General features: G+C 36.3%; 1 protein-coding gene across 3 annotated transcripts in view; it reads left to right on the forward strand.

The window, feature by feature from the left end:
• The window catches only part of NSRP1 (nuclear speckle splicing regulatory protein 1), a 58,168-nt gene that overhangs the window by 33,107 nt on the left and 7,227 nt on the right, over window positions 1-17,834 (forward strand). The window contains exons 2-3 of one of the 3 annotated variants that reach the window (XM_031967738.1): window positions 49-263; window positions 4,546-4,602. In XM_031967738.1, coding sequence (XP_031823598.1) covers window positions 228-263; window positions 4,546-4,602 — 93 coding nt within the window. In that variant the 5' untranslated portion in view covers window positions 49-227. Of the gene's footprint in view, window positions 1-48; window positions 264-4,539; window positions 4,603-17,267; window positions 17,420-17,834 lie in introns of those variants that run through there. The other 2 variants (XM_031967739.1, XM_031967737.1) reach the window with 2 other exon arrangements.

Here is a 17,834-nt window from a genome sequence, read left to right on the forward strand (position 1 = left end):
AACCTCTTTTATCAATCTAGGTTTTCAGGTCTCTAAATTCTTTTACAGGGGATTCTTGCGCCATCAAAGAGGGAATACTCAGAACTCCCCACTCTTGTGCTGCCACTAGACCTCATTTAACTCCCTGACCACAAGAAATCCTAATTTCATTTGGGCACCCCAAATCTAAACCTCATCAAGAAGAAGTGCTTGGAAGGAAGTCAGCCACATTGTGGAGGCTGGAGAGGATGGGCAACACAGTGGAGCAGATATGTGGTACCCAGGTATAGACCCAGGAAAGTCTTACACAGGAGGACTGGGTATACAGGTAGAGATGGGCAAGGATCTTCTCTCTTGGTGCTGGAGGTCTCACACCAGACCCTGATCTGTCAGCAGCAGGGCAGATAGTCTCTCAGCATCCGTTCTTTTTCTCTTTCTCTTTCTCTTTGTCTTCTCTTCTTTCTTTTTCTTTTGTAAAAGCAGAAGGAGCCTGGAGGTAAGGGGCAGGAGTGGAGAGAGCATAATACTGTACAATAAAGTTAATGGGTTGTTTTTTGGGGATGCAGATTTCTTTTAGGATCTTTGCACAAAGTCAACTTTGATAATGCAATTTACTTAAAGCAATTACTGTCTGTAACCAAAAAAGTCTGAAAATATGTGCAAAATACTATACTTTGTACTTGCCACTTCCACAAAGAGGTACAGTGGGATGGGAATAGTGTCTTCCCTTTCAACCATGCTTATTCTTAATGATTTTGCAACATTCGCCGTTTTTGTGGTTCTTTCTGTTAACTTTGTTGTCATATTGTTTGCTTGTGTATTGTTTATTGTGTATATTGTTTGCTTGGCTTTGCTTTCTACACTCTTAATGCAATTCATTAGAACTTTCCATGCTTCTTTATATATGACATTTGTCATTCCTTAGAGTACATTTATATGCAACAGTTTGTTTAGCCTTTTCTTAATTGATGAGCATCTACTTTGTTTCCAACAATTTTGTTATCATGCAGGTGCTGCTCTATATTTTGATATTAATGGGAAATTTCTTCTTCTCTTTGACTTTCTTGGGGCTTAAGTCTAGTAATGAACTCTCTGGGTCAAAAAGTTTGGATATTTAGTCACTTTATTTGCATAATTGCAAAGAGGTTTCCAAAATGCTTGTACGGTTTCACAACTCCACCAGTGATGTACCAGTTTGCCTGTCTTCTCACAGCCCTTGCAGCTTTCCTGTCTTTTTGTCATTTTTTCTAATTTGCAGGACATAAGGTGAAACCTTAGGATTGTTTTGATTTTCATTTAGTGCTTGATGACTTGCAATATCCCTCTGAGGATTACTATAGGTATTAACTTTAAAAAAATTTTTTTTAAAAACAATTTTGTCTTCCTTGTCAATCAGTCAGCTAACAAGCTGCTACTGCTGTTTCACTTTCTGCCTCCAAGTCCTGATTGTTCCTAACCTAGTGAGAGTTCATCTTACCTAGCAAGGGCTATACTTTATTAGTGAGAATTTATCCTATCTTACCAGTATCAGACCTAACCAGAATGCATTCTACTATCTTCCCACCCAACTGCTGATGTCATTCCATTTCTGTAAAATCCACTTCTTATTCTGGGAGTCATACCACAGTTCCAGGAAAGGTTTTGTCTATCTCACTGTCTTTCCTGACCAAATCACCCTCCTGCTACCACTCACTTATGTCTTTTTTTTCCTTGTTGGAATGTAAATTCCATAAGGCCAAGGATTATCTCAGTTTATAATTTATATCCCAGTCTTTAGCCTGTAGCAACCCATTAGTAAATACTTTTTCATTTAGCAGTTCAGATTTTAATAAGGCAAGGAAGTATGTGATATGTTAGAAAAAATCTTTTTAAAAATAACTTTTAAAAGATTTGGGTATTTTAGGGAATGTTTTAACCAAAATTTTAGCTTATATAAGATACTTTAGCACTCTCCATGCCCCCCAAAACATTACTGTAGTTATATCAAATTGTTGTTTGTAGAAATAATTTGGGGGCAATAATACTAATGAACGAATGCCAAAATATTAATTCACTCATTTATTGACTGGTTGATTTATTGGCATTTGTCCATTTCATAGAGTATATGTGAAAAGTAAGCAAGACAAAAGGGGGGAATTATGAATTGCCCTTTTCATCAGGCCTGCTATCTTCTTTATCTCTTAAGATTGACAAATTCAATTTGCTGCCTCTTCCATGAAGCTTGCCCTGATCTATCCATTAATAACAATTTCTCAGCCCTTCCAAAGCACATTCCTTCTCACTTCTCTGTGGCATTTTTATTGAATACAAATTTATCTGTTGTCTTAAGACTTTCAACTCTTGCTCCTCTGAACTTTGTAGCATAATGCTCTGCAAAGAGTAGTTGGTTACTTAATAACTATATGATAAATCAAATGGTTGAAATCAAATCATCAGGTATTTATTGGTTTTCTCTTCTGTTGGGCATTTTGCCCAATATTTAATGATTATTTTAGATTTTAGTTTACATGTTCTTTAAATCCTCGTTTTCAGGCTAACTGAAGTATACATTTTCTGGTATTAAAAAGCCTCTTAGCATTACAAATGAATCACTCTGTATATAAATGTCATTCCAGCCAGTTTGAATGTAGTTCTGAAACATATCTTCAGGCTACAAAAATATGTTCCAGCAAACAAACTATTCCTTAGCCTGTCCACACTTCCTAGGTTCAGAGTCTAAGAGCCATAGAACACAGTACATGTTGAAGCAATTGGGGTTTTGTGGCAGCAAGTGAAGCAGCTTCACAGCCTACTTTGTACCTGTTTATTTGCTCTAAATCCTTTTTCTAAATTGTTATGAGCCAGAACTTGAAACAAGGTGTTAATTCACTGGAACTGATAGAAACAATGCTTATGTTTACACCTTTGAAAGTTCACACATTAGAGTTCACAAGTTTGGGAGATTCACAAGTTATACCTCCCACAAACCCACTCTCAGAGGAGGAGTCAACCTTTGGGTTCACACCTTTAAGAGATCATATATAAGAAGCTCTTAGAGCCTCAGTGAGAAGTGAGTCAGTGGAGGAGATTGACAGAGCCAGAATTCAGTTGAGAAGAGTAGAACTGGAGATTCAGAGGGAGCTGGAGGCGACAAAAGACAAGCTGCAAGAGCTCTTGGAACCAAGGAGAGAGATAGGCCTCTAAGAAAACTAACCAGGCTATTTTGGAAGAGACAATAAAGAATTTGAACTTTTATCAGCTGGCTGCATTTGAGGTGATTATCGATCTGAATTGTAACTAAGGCTGCCTCCAGAAGCTCCCCAAGAAATCTGCTCCCAGAGAACGTTCATATTTTAGAAGAGAACACCACACTAAATTTTTTTTTTAATTTTAAATTTAATGACACTGCCAAAAACAAGGAGCATTTTCATATACAAAGTAGAAAAGGGAAAAAAAATAAAGAAGATTCTTTGAAAAACGATAAATCTCTCTTCTCTTGATTTTTAGAAAATAATAAATCCATCATGTTGTAGTTTCAAAGCTATCCTGTTTATGTTTTAGATAATTCTTCATAGATTCTTTTTTCTTTCTTTTTCTTCTCTCTTTTCTGATAGTAGCTTTCTTTCATCCCCAGATCTTACCCATCCCAAGTAAAAAAAGAAAAGTACAATCTTTTCAGCACAGGCAAACAAAATAGATCCATATATTGACCATGTCCATTCTGTGTCCCATTCTGAAACCTGAGTTCATCAGGTCAGTAGTGAGGCAAAAATGGCATTATCATCCATCCATCTTTTGGATGGTCCTTAAGGACCTGATTGGTCCTTATGTCTTCCCAAGTTGTTTTGCTTTGCTATGGTATTGTTACCATACATAGTTTTTCCCTGTTTCTTCTTAATTTCCCTCAGCATCAGTTCGTATACATCTGCCTCCGCTTCTCTGAAACCATCCCCTTCAACATATCTTTTTGTGTCAGAAGTGTCAAGAGAGGCTGGAAAATCTCTGACCCTCAAAGAATCTTGTTTCTTGGTGATGTAACTTCTGTCAGGTCCCATTCCTGTCAGGTCCAGGTCCAGAAATATGACCAGTGGTTCTTGAGATAAATTGGCATTGGGACATTAACCTAAGTTCTATTTTTCTTGGGCAAGTAAAGCTCTAGCAACTTGTTTTAAGTCAAATATATTAATTCTTAGTGCCTTTTTTCCAGCCATGCTACACATTTTGGAGGCTCATATTTCAAGGGCTTGCTACAACAGCTGCAATAAGTATAAATTAGGTATAAGAATAAGGAGAATCTGTAAAGCTTTTATGCAGTTCAGGAGTATTCCTACAGAAATCCTTTTTTTTTTTTTATCATTTATTGAATATCTACTGTATACAAAATATTATTCCATATTTTTCAAGGCATAAGGAAAGATGGCTAAAGAACTCTTTCATTTTTTTATTCTCAGAAGTTTTGGAAATAGATTTGAATGATATTTTAATTTAATATACAGAAATAGCAAACATTGTTATTAATTAGTTATGAGAAGATGAGAAATTTTTTAACAAGTTTAAATAAACAGGTAATTTTTATTCTTTTGACAGACCTCCGTGAGTGACTGCCTTCAGAAAGAAGCCTTCAAGAAACAAGTGATGAAGCAGGTAAGTACAGAGAAGAAATATTCACAGTGCATTGGGCAAAGTCAGAATCTTTGGTTACATTGTCACATCTCGTGTATGTATTTTGCTGATTGGTTCAGTTCTTCATCCTAATTTCACAGCGTAACAGGAGTTCAGAGAAGGCTTTCTGGATTAGGATTTCAGACTTCCCATGTCAGTGTTGTAGGAAGTCCTAGTTGGAAGAAGAGCTAATTGTTTGCTCCCACACTGGGGCAGATTACCCCATTTTTGGCTTTGAGACAACTTAACAGGATGAGAAATAGGGCTGTTAATTTAATAATTTCTGCTCTTGAACTAACAGACTGAAAGTGGTAAACAGCATTCCTCTTCTCAAAATAATTTCATATTTTCAGCTTCTTTGAAATATGAATGGTATACATTCTAAGTCTTGATGAATAATAAGTGGTTTAAAAAAAACCCTAAGGGCGAGTTTGCCAACAGAGTGAATATTTCTTGCTTTCATTGAGGTGTTAAGTTGAGGGATTTTTAATTCATTTCTGTCAATGTGCACTAAATGCTTGTGATTCTCCTTGTGTCTTTTTAAAGGACACATCTTTCCCCTTTTGCCTCAGGCTGGTGGGCAGTGAGAAGACCAATTTCAGGGGCAGGCTGGTTCCTGCCCCTTTCCCTCTCACCTCTTCTGCTAGCCTCAGACCATCCCCAAACCTTAGTATTCTCACTAGATTTTCTGATGAAGCCCAAGGATGCCAGGCCTTGCCCTCTGCCCCACTCTCATGCCCTTCAGACTTTCCACCTTTCCATTCTTTTCCTGGCCCAATTTCTAGCTCTCTGAATTTAACTACTGCATCTCAGTGGCCTTTTTACTGTGGAGGATCCCTCAGTGTCTGATCTTATCGTCAAACATCTCTCTGCCTCTTGGTCCCATAGTAGTTATCCCTCACTGGAGGAAGGGCTTTTCTTGTTGCCCTCACCTCCTCAGACTTCCTCACCATGCTTCTATTGGGGAACTCCCTGCTCTTCCTCCACTTTTAGTTCCCTGTCCTGTGCCATTAGAATGTAAACTCTGGGAGGACAGTAGCCATCTCTACTTTTGCTTGTCTCCATATCTCCAAGGTCTGGTAGTACAGGGCCTGGCTGCTCGTTGACAGGCTTTTTTTTTTTTTTTTTTTTTTTTTTAATTGTCATCTTCAATTAGAGTCTGAGGTCCTCAAGTTCAGGGACTGACTGTTTTTCTTTTTCTGGCTTTGTCCCCAGGGCTCCACACATGGAAAATGCATTTTCATTCTTTCCTTCCTCTATTCTATAAAGTGTAATAATTACTTTTCTTATTTACCCACATAAATATTTGTTATCCAAAAAATGCAACACATTATTGCTAAGTAGGCATTTGAGGGATCTGCAAGATATCTGTCCCCTAAAAATTTGTAGATTGAAAGGAACTAGCATGGACAAAGAGTCCACCATAGTTGTAGCTTTACATGCAAATGTCTGTAAACAGGTCAGCATATATAGTAAGTCAATAGACTGGTCATTGCTAACTGCACAGTAGTAACAGGTTCTGGAGTGATAGTCAAGTTTTTCCTTTTTATGACTTAACAAAAGTTTTCTCAAAGGACTAGGATTTTTATCTAATCTTTAAAGATTGGGAGGGTTGCAGTTTGATATAAAGGAAAAGGGGGAAAGGGGATACTTGAGCCTCATGTCACCAGCTCTTTAGAGGCCAGAGGTTGGAAACCGTGATTGAAGAGCATCCATTTTATTATTGATGGGTGCCCTGGTACCTCCTTGAGGCCTGATAGGGAGTCTGGAATCCAAGCTGGCTGATGAGCTGTTCCCTTGTGCCCATCAAGCAGACATTTAAGCACTTCTGTTGGTGGGGTCCTGTTCTAAGCACTGGGGATAAGCTAGGTTCTGCCTCAAGGAGCTGACAATCTAATGGGGGAATAACACATCGAAGGGTTCTGAAAAGGGAAGAGTGGGGGAAGGATACCTATCAGGGGAGGGGAAGAGAATGATGGCAAAGGCCGCTTGGGTTTTTGCTCAGAATTGAGGCTCCAGTGGAAAAAAAGGTTTGCAGGGGTGAAGTTGAGTCCTTGAATTACATAGGTAAATGAATGATCTAGCTAGATAGCTCTTGTCATCTGTTATGTTTAACACACTGTGCTAGACTTTGTGATACAAGTATAAAGACACAATCAATCAATTATGAAATACCTGCTATATGTATGAGTAATTATACCAGGTGGAAACTTAAAACTGACCAGTGAAATGGCCTCTCTAAGCTTGGGAATCATAGGTAGTTAGAAAATCATAGGTATTTGGAAAATTTTTTCAAAATAGTTTTTTACTTCAGAAAGCAACAAAGAGTTGGTGCAAGATTTTGAAGAGTAGGACAAAAATTGCTGATGTACACAAAGGAGATAGTCAAGGTGACTGAGAAAATAGGCCTGGAAAAGCCCCTGAAAGTTTATATCTATATGTAGCATTGTAAAAAGAAGTTTTATAGTGTAAATGATGGTACTCTCCTGGAAAAATTCATTAATCACCAGGTATTGAAACAGTGGCCCATACCCAATGTGCTGAACTAACCGCAAAGGGAAATAGACTTTAAAAGTTCCTTGTTTCAAGTCTATTTATCCAGTTGTTTTCTAGTCTTTTTTTCCCCCCAGTCTTTAAAAAAATATATTTTATTTTATTTTTTCCAATTACATGTAAAAACTTTTTTTTTTTTAACATTTGTGGATTTTTTTTTTTTAAGTTTTAAGTTCCAAATTCTATCCCTTTCTCCATCCCCTCCCCTTTTCCCAAGCAATCTATTACAGGTTATACACATGCAGTCATGTAAAATATTTCCATATCAGTCATTTTGTAGAAGAAAACTTGAACCAAAAAAGAAAGAAAATGAAATATAGCCCATTTTTATTTGTAATCAGATTTTTTTTTTTTTTTTTTTTTGCCTTTTCTAAAGACTTATTAATGATGTAGATGTTACCAGGTGAGTTTGAGCTCTAATATCCAAGAAAGTTTCATTCTTTGACAGATTATATTGATTTAAGAAATCTTAGAATTTGGAGAATTCTGCTTTCCAGATGATATAGAAACCTCGCCAAAGATTGGTAACTTTCAGAGTTGTTTGAACTTTACTAAGTTTTATAAGAAATGAGAGTCCCTTCTAGTCATATGAAAAGGTGCTTCAAATCATTATTGATCAGAGAAATTCAAATTAAGATAACTTTGAGATACCACTACATACCTCTCATACATACAGATTGGCTAAGATGACAGGAAAAGATAATGACGAATGATGGAGGGGATGTGGGAAAACTGGGACACTGATGCCTTGTTGATAGAATTGTGAACAGATCCAATCATTCTGGAGAACAATTTGGAACTATGCCCACAGAGTTATCAAACTGTGCTTGATCCAGCAGTGTTATATACCAAAGAGATATTAAAGGAGGGAAACGGACCCACATGTGCAAAAATGTTTGTGGCAGTCCTTTTTGTAGTGGCAAGAAACTGGAAACTGAGTGGATGCCCATCAGTTGGAGAATGCCTGAATAAATTATGGTTTATGAGTATTATGGAATATTATTGGTCTGTAAAAAAACAGCCAGCAGGATGATTTCTTTCTTTCTTTCTTTTTTTTTTTCTTTTACCTTTTTATTTTTATTTTTTATAACTTTTTATTGACAGAATCCATGCCAGGGTAATTTTTTTTACAACATTATCCTTTGCTCTCACTTCTGTTCCGATTTTTCCCTTCTACCCTCCACTCCCTCCCCTTAGATGGCAAGCAGTCCTATATATGTTGAATATGTCATAGTATATCCTAGATACAATGTATGTGTGCAGAACCAAACAGTTTTCTTGTTGCACAGGGAGAATTGGATTCAGAAGGTAAAAATAACCCAGGAAGAAAAACAAAAATGCAAACAATTTACATTCATTTCACAGTGTTTTTTCTTTGGGTATAGCTACTTCTGTCCATCATTGATCAATTGAAACTGAATTAGGTCTCTTTGTCAAAGAAATCCACTTCCATCAGAATACATCTTCATATAGTATCGTTGTTGACGTATATAATGATCTCCTGGTTCTGCTCATTTCACTTAGCATCAGTTCATATAAGTCTTTCCAAGCCTCTCTATATTCATCCTAGCAGGATGATTTCAGAGAGGCCTGGAGAGATTTACACGAACTGATACTGAGTGAAATGAGGAGAACCAGGAGATCATTCATTATACATGGCAACAACAAGACTATATGATGATCAATTCTGATGGACGTGGCTCTCCTCAACAACGAGATGATTTAAACCAGTTCCACTTGTTCAGTGATGAAGAGAGTCAGCTACACCAAAAGAGAGGACCGTAGGAGCTGAGTGTGGACCACAACATAGCATTTACACTCTTTCTGTTATTGTTTGCTTGCATTTTTGTTTTCCTTCTCAGGTTTTTTTTTCTTTCTTTCTAGGTCCGATTTTTCTTGTGTAGCAAGATAACTGTATAAATATGTATACATATATTGGATTTAACATATATATATATATATATATATATATATATATATATATATATATTTTTTTTAGTTTTAAGTGGTCAATGTCTTCTTTTTTTTTTTTTATTTAATAGCCTTTTATTTACAGGATATATACATGGGTAACTTTACAGCATTAACAATTGCCAAACCTCTTGTTCCAATTTTTCACCTCTTACCTCCCCCCCCCCACCCCCTCCCCTAGATGGCAGGATGACCAGTAGATGTTAAATATATTAAAATATAAATTAGATACACAATAAGTAACATATATTTTAATATACTTAACATGTATTGGACTACCTGCCATCTAGGGAGGGGATGGGAGGAAAGGAGGAGAAAAGTTGGAACACAAGGTTTTGCAAGGGTCAGTGTTGAAAAAATTACCCATGCATATGTTTTGTGAATAAAAAGCCTTAGTAATAATAATAATAATAATAATAATAAAAGAAACAGTTAATGATAAAAAAAAAAGAAATGAGAGACTTATTAAAACTTTTTGTCAAGATGCCTTCGGGATTTGAAACATTTTGATTTACTTATTTTCACTCCATCTGTATTAGATATATTTGAAAAAGAATGATGGCTCCAGTCCAAGGGAATCTATGTACAACTAGTTGTGTTTATAGTCATTAATTTTCTTGTAACTAAGGGTGTTTTCAGAGTTACATGAGATGAGATATTGACCTTTTACTAGGCTGGCATAGATCATGAGATCATTGATTTAGAGCTGGAAGGCTACTAAAAGGGCATCTAGTTCTCAAAAATGAGACCCAGAGAGATTAAGAGGTAACCATAGACCTAGGAGGTAAACCAAGGCTCTTAAACTGCAAGTCTAGGGTTCTTCATCACGAGGGTCTCAGAATCCATTAGCTCTCAGTTTTTTACCAGACTCTTACATTTATAAATCTTGCAGTTCTCTTTGTGGTGGCTTTTAAGGACCTTCCCCTTTTCACCCCTTCCTCTTGTGGTCATATTGATGAGAAATCTTATAACTCAACAGTAATAGAAGGAAAATATTGTATGTTGAATACTAGAATTGTTGCTTTTAAATTAACCTTGTTTGCTAGTACTTGTAAAGTGAGAATTTTTAGGCCCTAAATTACATAAGGGCACTCCAAAAACAGTAAATCACTTCTTTTTTTTTTTTTTTTTTTCTTTTTTTAATAGCTTTTTATTTACAAGTTATATGCATGGGTAATTTTACAGCATTGACAATTGCCAAACCTTTTATTCCACTTTTTCCTCTCCTTCCCCCTACCCCCTCTCCCAGATGGCAGGATGATCAATACATGGTAAATATGTTAAAGTATAAATTAAATACAAAATAAGTATATATATCTAAACCGTTATTTTGCTGTACAAAAAGAATTGATGTCTGAAATATTGTACAATTAGCCTGTGAAGGATCAAAATCAAAAATGCAGGCAAAAATATAGGGATTGGGAATTCAATCTAGTGGTTCTTGGTCATCTCCCAGAGTTCTTTTGCTGGGTGTAGCTGGTTCAGTTCATTATTGCTCCATTGGAACTGATTTGGTGCATCTCATTGCTGAAGATGGCCAGGTCCATCAGAATTGATCATCATATAGTATTGTTGTTGAAGTATACAATGATCTCCTGGTCCTGCTCATCTCACTCAGCATCAGTTCGTGCAAGTCTCTCCAGGCCCCTCTGAAATACTCTTGCTGGTCATTACTTACCGAAGAATAATATTCCATAATAGAATCACTTATTTTCAAATGTTAAAATAAATAGTGATTTCTCTTTCTAGTCTTTTGAATGTGCTTTATATGAAGATATTCCTCATATTTGAAAATGTGCTAAGATTGCCAAACTTAGGTTAGCCAGTTTAACTCATAAAGAACAAGGAAAATCTTTAGAATTCTGAAGATCTTAAATGGCATTCCTAGAAACACTTTATTTTTAAGAAAATAGGAGCTTCTTATTGATGCTGAAAAAGCTTTTTGCAGACACTGTTTTTGTTATTCTGCATGATTTTAATGTCAATCAATTAGTAAATATTTGTTGAGTACTGATCCCTGAAGAGCTATTTTAGCACAAGATCTGGACTCTACCTTTCTGGGCTGGGAAATGGAACTCTCTGGGTAGCAAAGTGTATCTATTTCACTTCAAGGGTCATAGGCTCTGAAGTCCATAAGAGAACTTCCCTGCCTGTTCACCCATCATAACAGATGTTACACCTAGGCAGAAGCTGTTGGTTTTCTCAGCAGTTCATTTCTCATGAACTGAGATTCTTAGCATCCTCTGTTTCTCTTTCTAGCACTCTGAAACTGATATGGCTTAAGTAAGAGGGCACTCTGCAGGACTGAAGGACATTAGTCTGTTTTTCTTTGTTCAGTGAGTTGCCATAGCCAAAGAAATGCCAACAAGTAGGCAGTCTAATAGTAACAATTAGCCTTCCCACATTTAGCTTGGTTAGTCCTTTTAATAATGAATGGTGATCATGATGATGATGATGATAATGTCTTCTGCATGCCAATAACTGTGCTAAGTGCTATTTGCAAATATTAGACCCTCACAACAACCCTGGGAGACAGGTGCTTCTAAGTCAGGAAACTGAGGCAAATGGGTAAAGTGACATGCCCAGGGTCATACAGCTGTTTGTGTCTGAGGCTAGATTGAATTCGGATCCTCCTGACTTTTATAGTCAGGTTCCACCCACTACATTACCCAGCTGTCACTTGGTCTTTGGTTGGAGTCATAATGAAACTTCTCCAGCATAGTAGTAGACACTAGTGTGTTCTGTAAGTATAATCATTGAGAATCCTGGATTGTCTCCATACTACAGTGAGGTATCAAAATAGGTAAGGGTGGCAAGAAATATAATGGAAAATATAAATCAGGAAAAAGGAATGAGAAAAGGTAAAGAGTTAGAGGCTACACAGAAGCCTTATGCGTGTGTGTGTGTGTGTGTGTGTATTATGAATTTTTTCTTTAGGAAAAGAAATGGTAGACACTGGTATTGCAAACATCAAATTAGATCATAACGGATGAAATTTATTATATGCTAACATAGGAAATGACTTGTTATTGATTTGTCATTCCTTAATCAGTGATTTGAACAATCAGACCACTGACTTGTTAGAGCAAATATAAAAATTAATACAAAATTAGAGCAGAGATTGAAATTAACACAAATTTAAAACAAAGATAAAAATGAGAAAATAAAATATGGTTTGGATGAAAATAATTCAATCCTAATCTATTCAAACAAGTTATTCATGGGTGATGGACAGAAGAGAGGACATAAGATCAGACTATAAGTTCATGTAGAAGTTTAGCATCAATTGCCATAAAAGGGATACCAGAAAGCCTAAAAACACTTTACTCAGCAAACACTTGACTTATAAGCCAAGTGGAGAGAGACATGGTAGCCGTAAACAATATTGTTTTATGTTCTAATAAGCTCACTTGTAAAATCTTACAGAAAAAATATGAGAGATTATGAACAGCTTTACCTCAAAGCAGAGAGAAGCAGGGGAAGATAAAGCCAGTTAAGAGCAAACATTGAGAGAGAAGCAATTAAGCAGATTCAGCCTGAGAGCTTTTAAGAATAAAAATGGAAGGAGAGCAACAAACAAAGAATAGGAAAGCGTTGTAAAGATTTTTATTACAGACTTTTTATTTCCATCAAGTAGAGCAAACTATCACCCATTGCCCTTGGATTCCAGTCGTATATTGTTTATAGAAGTGATACACACAGCACTTCAAAAGATGAAAATGGGAAAACCAGAATTATTAAATCAAGTATACAAAGAAGAGATGAATAAATGAATGAAGGAGAAGGTCCTGGAAGCATTCATACTGATCCAGTATGAAGTGAGAACAGTTCATACAATTTCTACAGTAATATAATGGAAAACAATTTTGACCAATTTTGACTTTAGAAAATATATAATGATAAGTCTTCTGATCTCTTTGCAGAGAAGTAAACTATGTGCAGAATGACACGTTTTCAGACAATAAGTTTATTTTGTTGAATTAAATTCATTTGCTATAAAAATAAATGATTCTTTTTGGGATGTGAGATCATGATGTTTAAAAAAAGGGGGGAAGTAATAAAAGAGCATTAATGAGACATTTTAAATACTTAGAAGAGTTTCAGAGGGGATTTCTATCCTATTAAAGTTTTTTTAAGTTTTCTTTTTTATTATGATCTTAAGCATAAATATTTCTATGTACAAAGAAAAGAGATGGGGGTGGTCCTACACATTTGTGTGGATTTGTGGATAACATCAAGATCATTGCATTGGAAGAAATCTGTAACCATTCAAAAGAATTTGGCCTGACCATCCACATTGATAAAGAATATCTATTTCCAAGATTATGACCTGCAATTAGATAAATAACCTATAGAGCTTGTCCATCAGTTGGTTGGTTGATTATTGTCTTTCATTCTCAAAGAAGACCAAAATGACAACCTGTGTGAATAGTCAAGTTAGGATGTGTCTGACTGTGACTGATCAGACCAGGATGAGCTTGGAGCATTCCACCACAGGTTGGACACAAATAGACCATGTGAACATTTGGGGTGGATTGTCTAACTTTGTTCTTCTGAGCTAATTCAGTTATGCTTTGGTCCTAGAGCACAGCCCCTTCTCTGAGGAGGGCATGCTGAGGGTCTGGGCCAGTGTTTGCCATGTCATACAGTCAATTTTAAAGTTCTTAAGAGACCTTGTGAGTGATCTTGTATTGCTTTTCTGATAACCACATGAGTGCTTGTCCTATAGGAGTTCTCCATAAAATAGTCTTTTTGCCCATCAGTAGATATATGTTGGATAGAGAGCCAGGAATGAACAGAGGTCGGCTGGGTAGTTTACTTTCAGAAACTGCAAAGACTCTTCAGTGACCCCAGATTTCCCCAGAAACAAAAACCTATCATTTAAATGCCCAGATACCACACCAGGATTGCATGACTAGGAGTCTGGGCCCACCAGAGCCTCCAGTAAGCTACAAAACAAATACTGCTCAGAAGATAGTGGACCTAGTGCATGGTTAGTTTGAGTAGGCTTCATCCATAAACAAATGAGAAGTTTCAAAGAATTGGAATAAAACATTTAAAAGATATCACTGGGGAGATGTAGGAGTGAAAAAGAAGATGTTTGGTCATGTGGGAAGAGCACAGGTACCATTGGGGTCTCTGTGATATTGAGAAAAGGCAAGAAGATCCCCAGCATATTGGATAGAAGCCTCTCTCTTCTTCCCTCCCTTCCCAGGCATGTTTGTGGAAGCATAAGGACAAAGCTCACAAAGATGGTTTGCAGTCTGCATTGTTGGAAGGAAATAGAAATTGGTGAAATAATAGATCTTTATGTACATTTCACTTTCATTGGGAAGTTAGCTTAACATACATTAAACAGTTAGAATAAACTAAACACAAGATAAATATGTGATATAATTTCGAAGAACCAAAAGCCTTCAGAGATGAGAGAAAAGAGAAATCATTATAGATTTGTGTGTAGACACAGAATCCCTTAGAGGAGAGTTGATATCCAAGTCTGGGCCTTAAAAGATGGATGGAATTTAGACAGAGAAGAGGAAAAGGAAAAACATTAAAGGCAGAAAAAATAGCATAAGCAAAGATACAGAGGTCCTTAAAGTGCTGAAATTTTGCTTTCAGCCACAGTAAACTAAATAATAAATTGTCCCAAGATAACAAGTTACATTAGAATCCTGTTAGAAAGTGCCTTGCTGACCAACAGGATGATTTCAGAAAGGCCTGGAGAGACTTACACGAACTGATGCTGAGTGAAATGAGCAGGACCAGGAGATCATTATATACTTCTACAACAATACTAGATGATGACCAGTTCTGATGGATCAGGCCATCCTCAGCAACAAGATCAACCAAATCATTTCTAATGGAGCAGTAATGAACTGAACTAGCTATACCCAGAAAAAGAACTCTGGGAGATGACTAAAAACCATTACATTGAATTCCCAATCCCTATATTTATGCACACCTGCATTTTTGATTTCCTTCACAAGCTAATTGTACAATAATTCAGAGTCTGATTCTTTTTGTACAGCAAAATAATGTTTTGGTCATGTATATTTATTGTGTATCTAAGTTATATTTTAATATATTTTAACATCTACTGGTCATCCTGCCATTTAGGGGAGGGGGTGGGGGGGTAAGAGGTGAAAAATTGGAACAAGAGGTTTGGCAATTGTTAATGCTGTAAAGTTACCCATGTATATATCCTGTAAATAAAAGGCTATTAAATAAAAAAAATTTAAAAAAAAAAAAAAAGAGAATTAAAAAAAAAAAAAATAGAAAGTGCCTTGCTGTACCACAGGTCTGTATATATGTCACTATACTTACGAAAAATGGTATATTGAGTCAGTTTGATTTGTCATAAGCATTATAAAATTCTGAATTTACTAGTTTATAATAAAGCCAGAGCTGTTTTCACAATATACTTAGTTGAATTGGGAGGTGGAATTAAGATGGTGGAGAAAAAGCAGCATCTCACTGGAGCTTTCCCTAAACCCCCCCCAAACCTGTCCAGAAGGACAGGATGAAATGATTTTCCAGCCAGAGTCAACTTAGAAGGTTTCAGGAGAGGTCTGTTGATCCTTGGTGACAGTGGAGCACAGTCTGGCAAAGGCCATACCAGCATAACCCCAGCCCCAGAAACCAGGAGTGGCCCTGGGAGCTCCTGAATCATCATCATCAGCAGATGCTTCTGGATCAAAAGGAAATTACAGGGATCTTTTTGCTGGCAACGGGGACAAGACTTTGTTGCTTTGCCTATACTCCAATCCTGGTTGCAGTTCTGCATAGCTATAAAGGTTTTTTTTTTTTTCCCTTTTTTTTTGAAAAATTAATTGGTATTTTTTCCCTCCCTTCCCCCTTTTATTGAGAATACAAGTAGTTTGACATAGGTTATAGTTATACATGTGTAATCATGCAAAACACATTTCTGTGTGAGTCATTCTGTAAAAGAAAACATAGACAAAAAAACAAGAAAAAAGAAAGTAAAGAAAAAAGTACTTTTGATCTGCATTTAGGATCTACAGTTCTTTCTCTGGAGGTAGATAGCCACCTTTTATTGTAAATCCTGCAGAATTGTCTTGGATCATTGTTTTGATGAAAATAATTAAGTTATCCATAATATGTCACATAATTTTTTTAATATATGTAAGTTTAGGAAATCAAAAATCAAAATGTAATTTTTCCTCTTTTTTGTATTTAAATTGATTTTCTCATACTCAAATGAATCCATGATTTCATCAATTTGGGAGTTTTCCTGATAATGATAATAGTTTGCAACCCTTTCATTCCTGCCCATACTGAGAAATTCTCATTCATTACTTGAAGAACTTTCAAATATATTTTTCATTAACATCCTTTAGTACTTTTATTCATAAGCCAGGAGAAATTAAAAATTTCTCTGACTGAATAGAATAAGCACTGTAAAATGAGGGAGTTGGAATTGGTGACCTCAAAAGTCCCTTCTAGCTGTAAATCTGATCCTGAGCAGTGATTAAATGCCCACTTAGATTGAAATAAAAGCTCTATCCTATGAAAAATTGAATCTAGAAGGAAATTCTAGAACAAAGATTCGCCCAGGAGGTCCAACGGAACATGGTGAAGGCCTCCCTCCCTTTCTTCTAACCCCAAAGGGCTATCAGTGGAGTACTCTGGCTTACCATTTATCATCCCTTTCCTTCATCTTAAGACCAGTCCATCTTCTCTTCTGTCCTACAGTTTTTGGTGACATTGTTTACTACTATTCTTTGGAGTTCCTCATGGGTTACATTGCAAACTACTTACATCCTTTGCATTGTCCTCTATAATGTTCACTTTTAGTTCTTCAGAGACAACTGCTTATTTTAGGTTTTCTGCCATATACTAACATCTGTAAAACATCTGTTTTGAAAACATGGGCCTTTGCTGTTATGGGAAGCTTATGGTCAATAAAAAGTATTTTATAACTTCCTCAAAGCAATCTAACCCACCCTTCTCCTTTTCAATTCTGAGTCCAACTCATTGTCCATTGTATTGCCCATCCCAAATACTGTAGGACAAGCGCTATGTTCAGACAAATGTTAAAATCTGGGCAATATACATTTCTTACTGTGTGAATGGTCAGGATAAACTCCTTTGCATGATTATAGATCTCTTCCAGGAGGTTTTGCCATGTCCAGAGACTTGATGAAATCAAGATAAAATCTCCTACAAAGAGGAGCTTCTGAAGGACTCACAAGGAATCTCTCTTCAACCCAGTCTCTGCCCTGTATTTCTTCCCAACCTGTGGCAAATATTTTTGGTGAGCATACATCTCTGTATTTTATGCTTGCCTGATATTTAATAGAGAGGGACATTGGACAAATTTATTTCTGTTATTATACCTTCCATGAAATCTTAAATAATCTTGATGGGGAGTCATCTTGCTGTAAGAGATACCAGGTAGAATGCTTCTTCCCTTCCCCATAAATAATAAGCAACATGATTTAGTCATTATGAGCTGATAAAGATGTTCCATTGTTGAAAATTATTTGTGAAGGCTTGCTTGTTTTCTAGTCATGTTCTCACTGAGGAAATCCTTAGTTCATGTATAGATGGGAGAGTAAGTAATATGTAGCTCAATAGGTGTTGGAGTCAATGGATCTGATTTCCCCCATGATTTCTCTCCTTTTGAACTCTGACAACTGTAATACCTTCAATAAGGATCTCCTCATAAA

This window comes from Sarcophilus harrisii, chromosome 4 (assembly GCF_902635505.1).
Source record: "Sarcophilus harrisii chromosome 4, mSarHar1.11, whole genome shotgun sequence".
Lineage (NCBI taxonomy): Eukaryota > Metazoa > Chordata > Mammalia > Dasyuromorphia > Dasyuridae > Sarcophilus > Sarcophilus harrisii.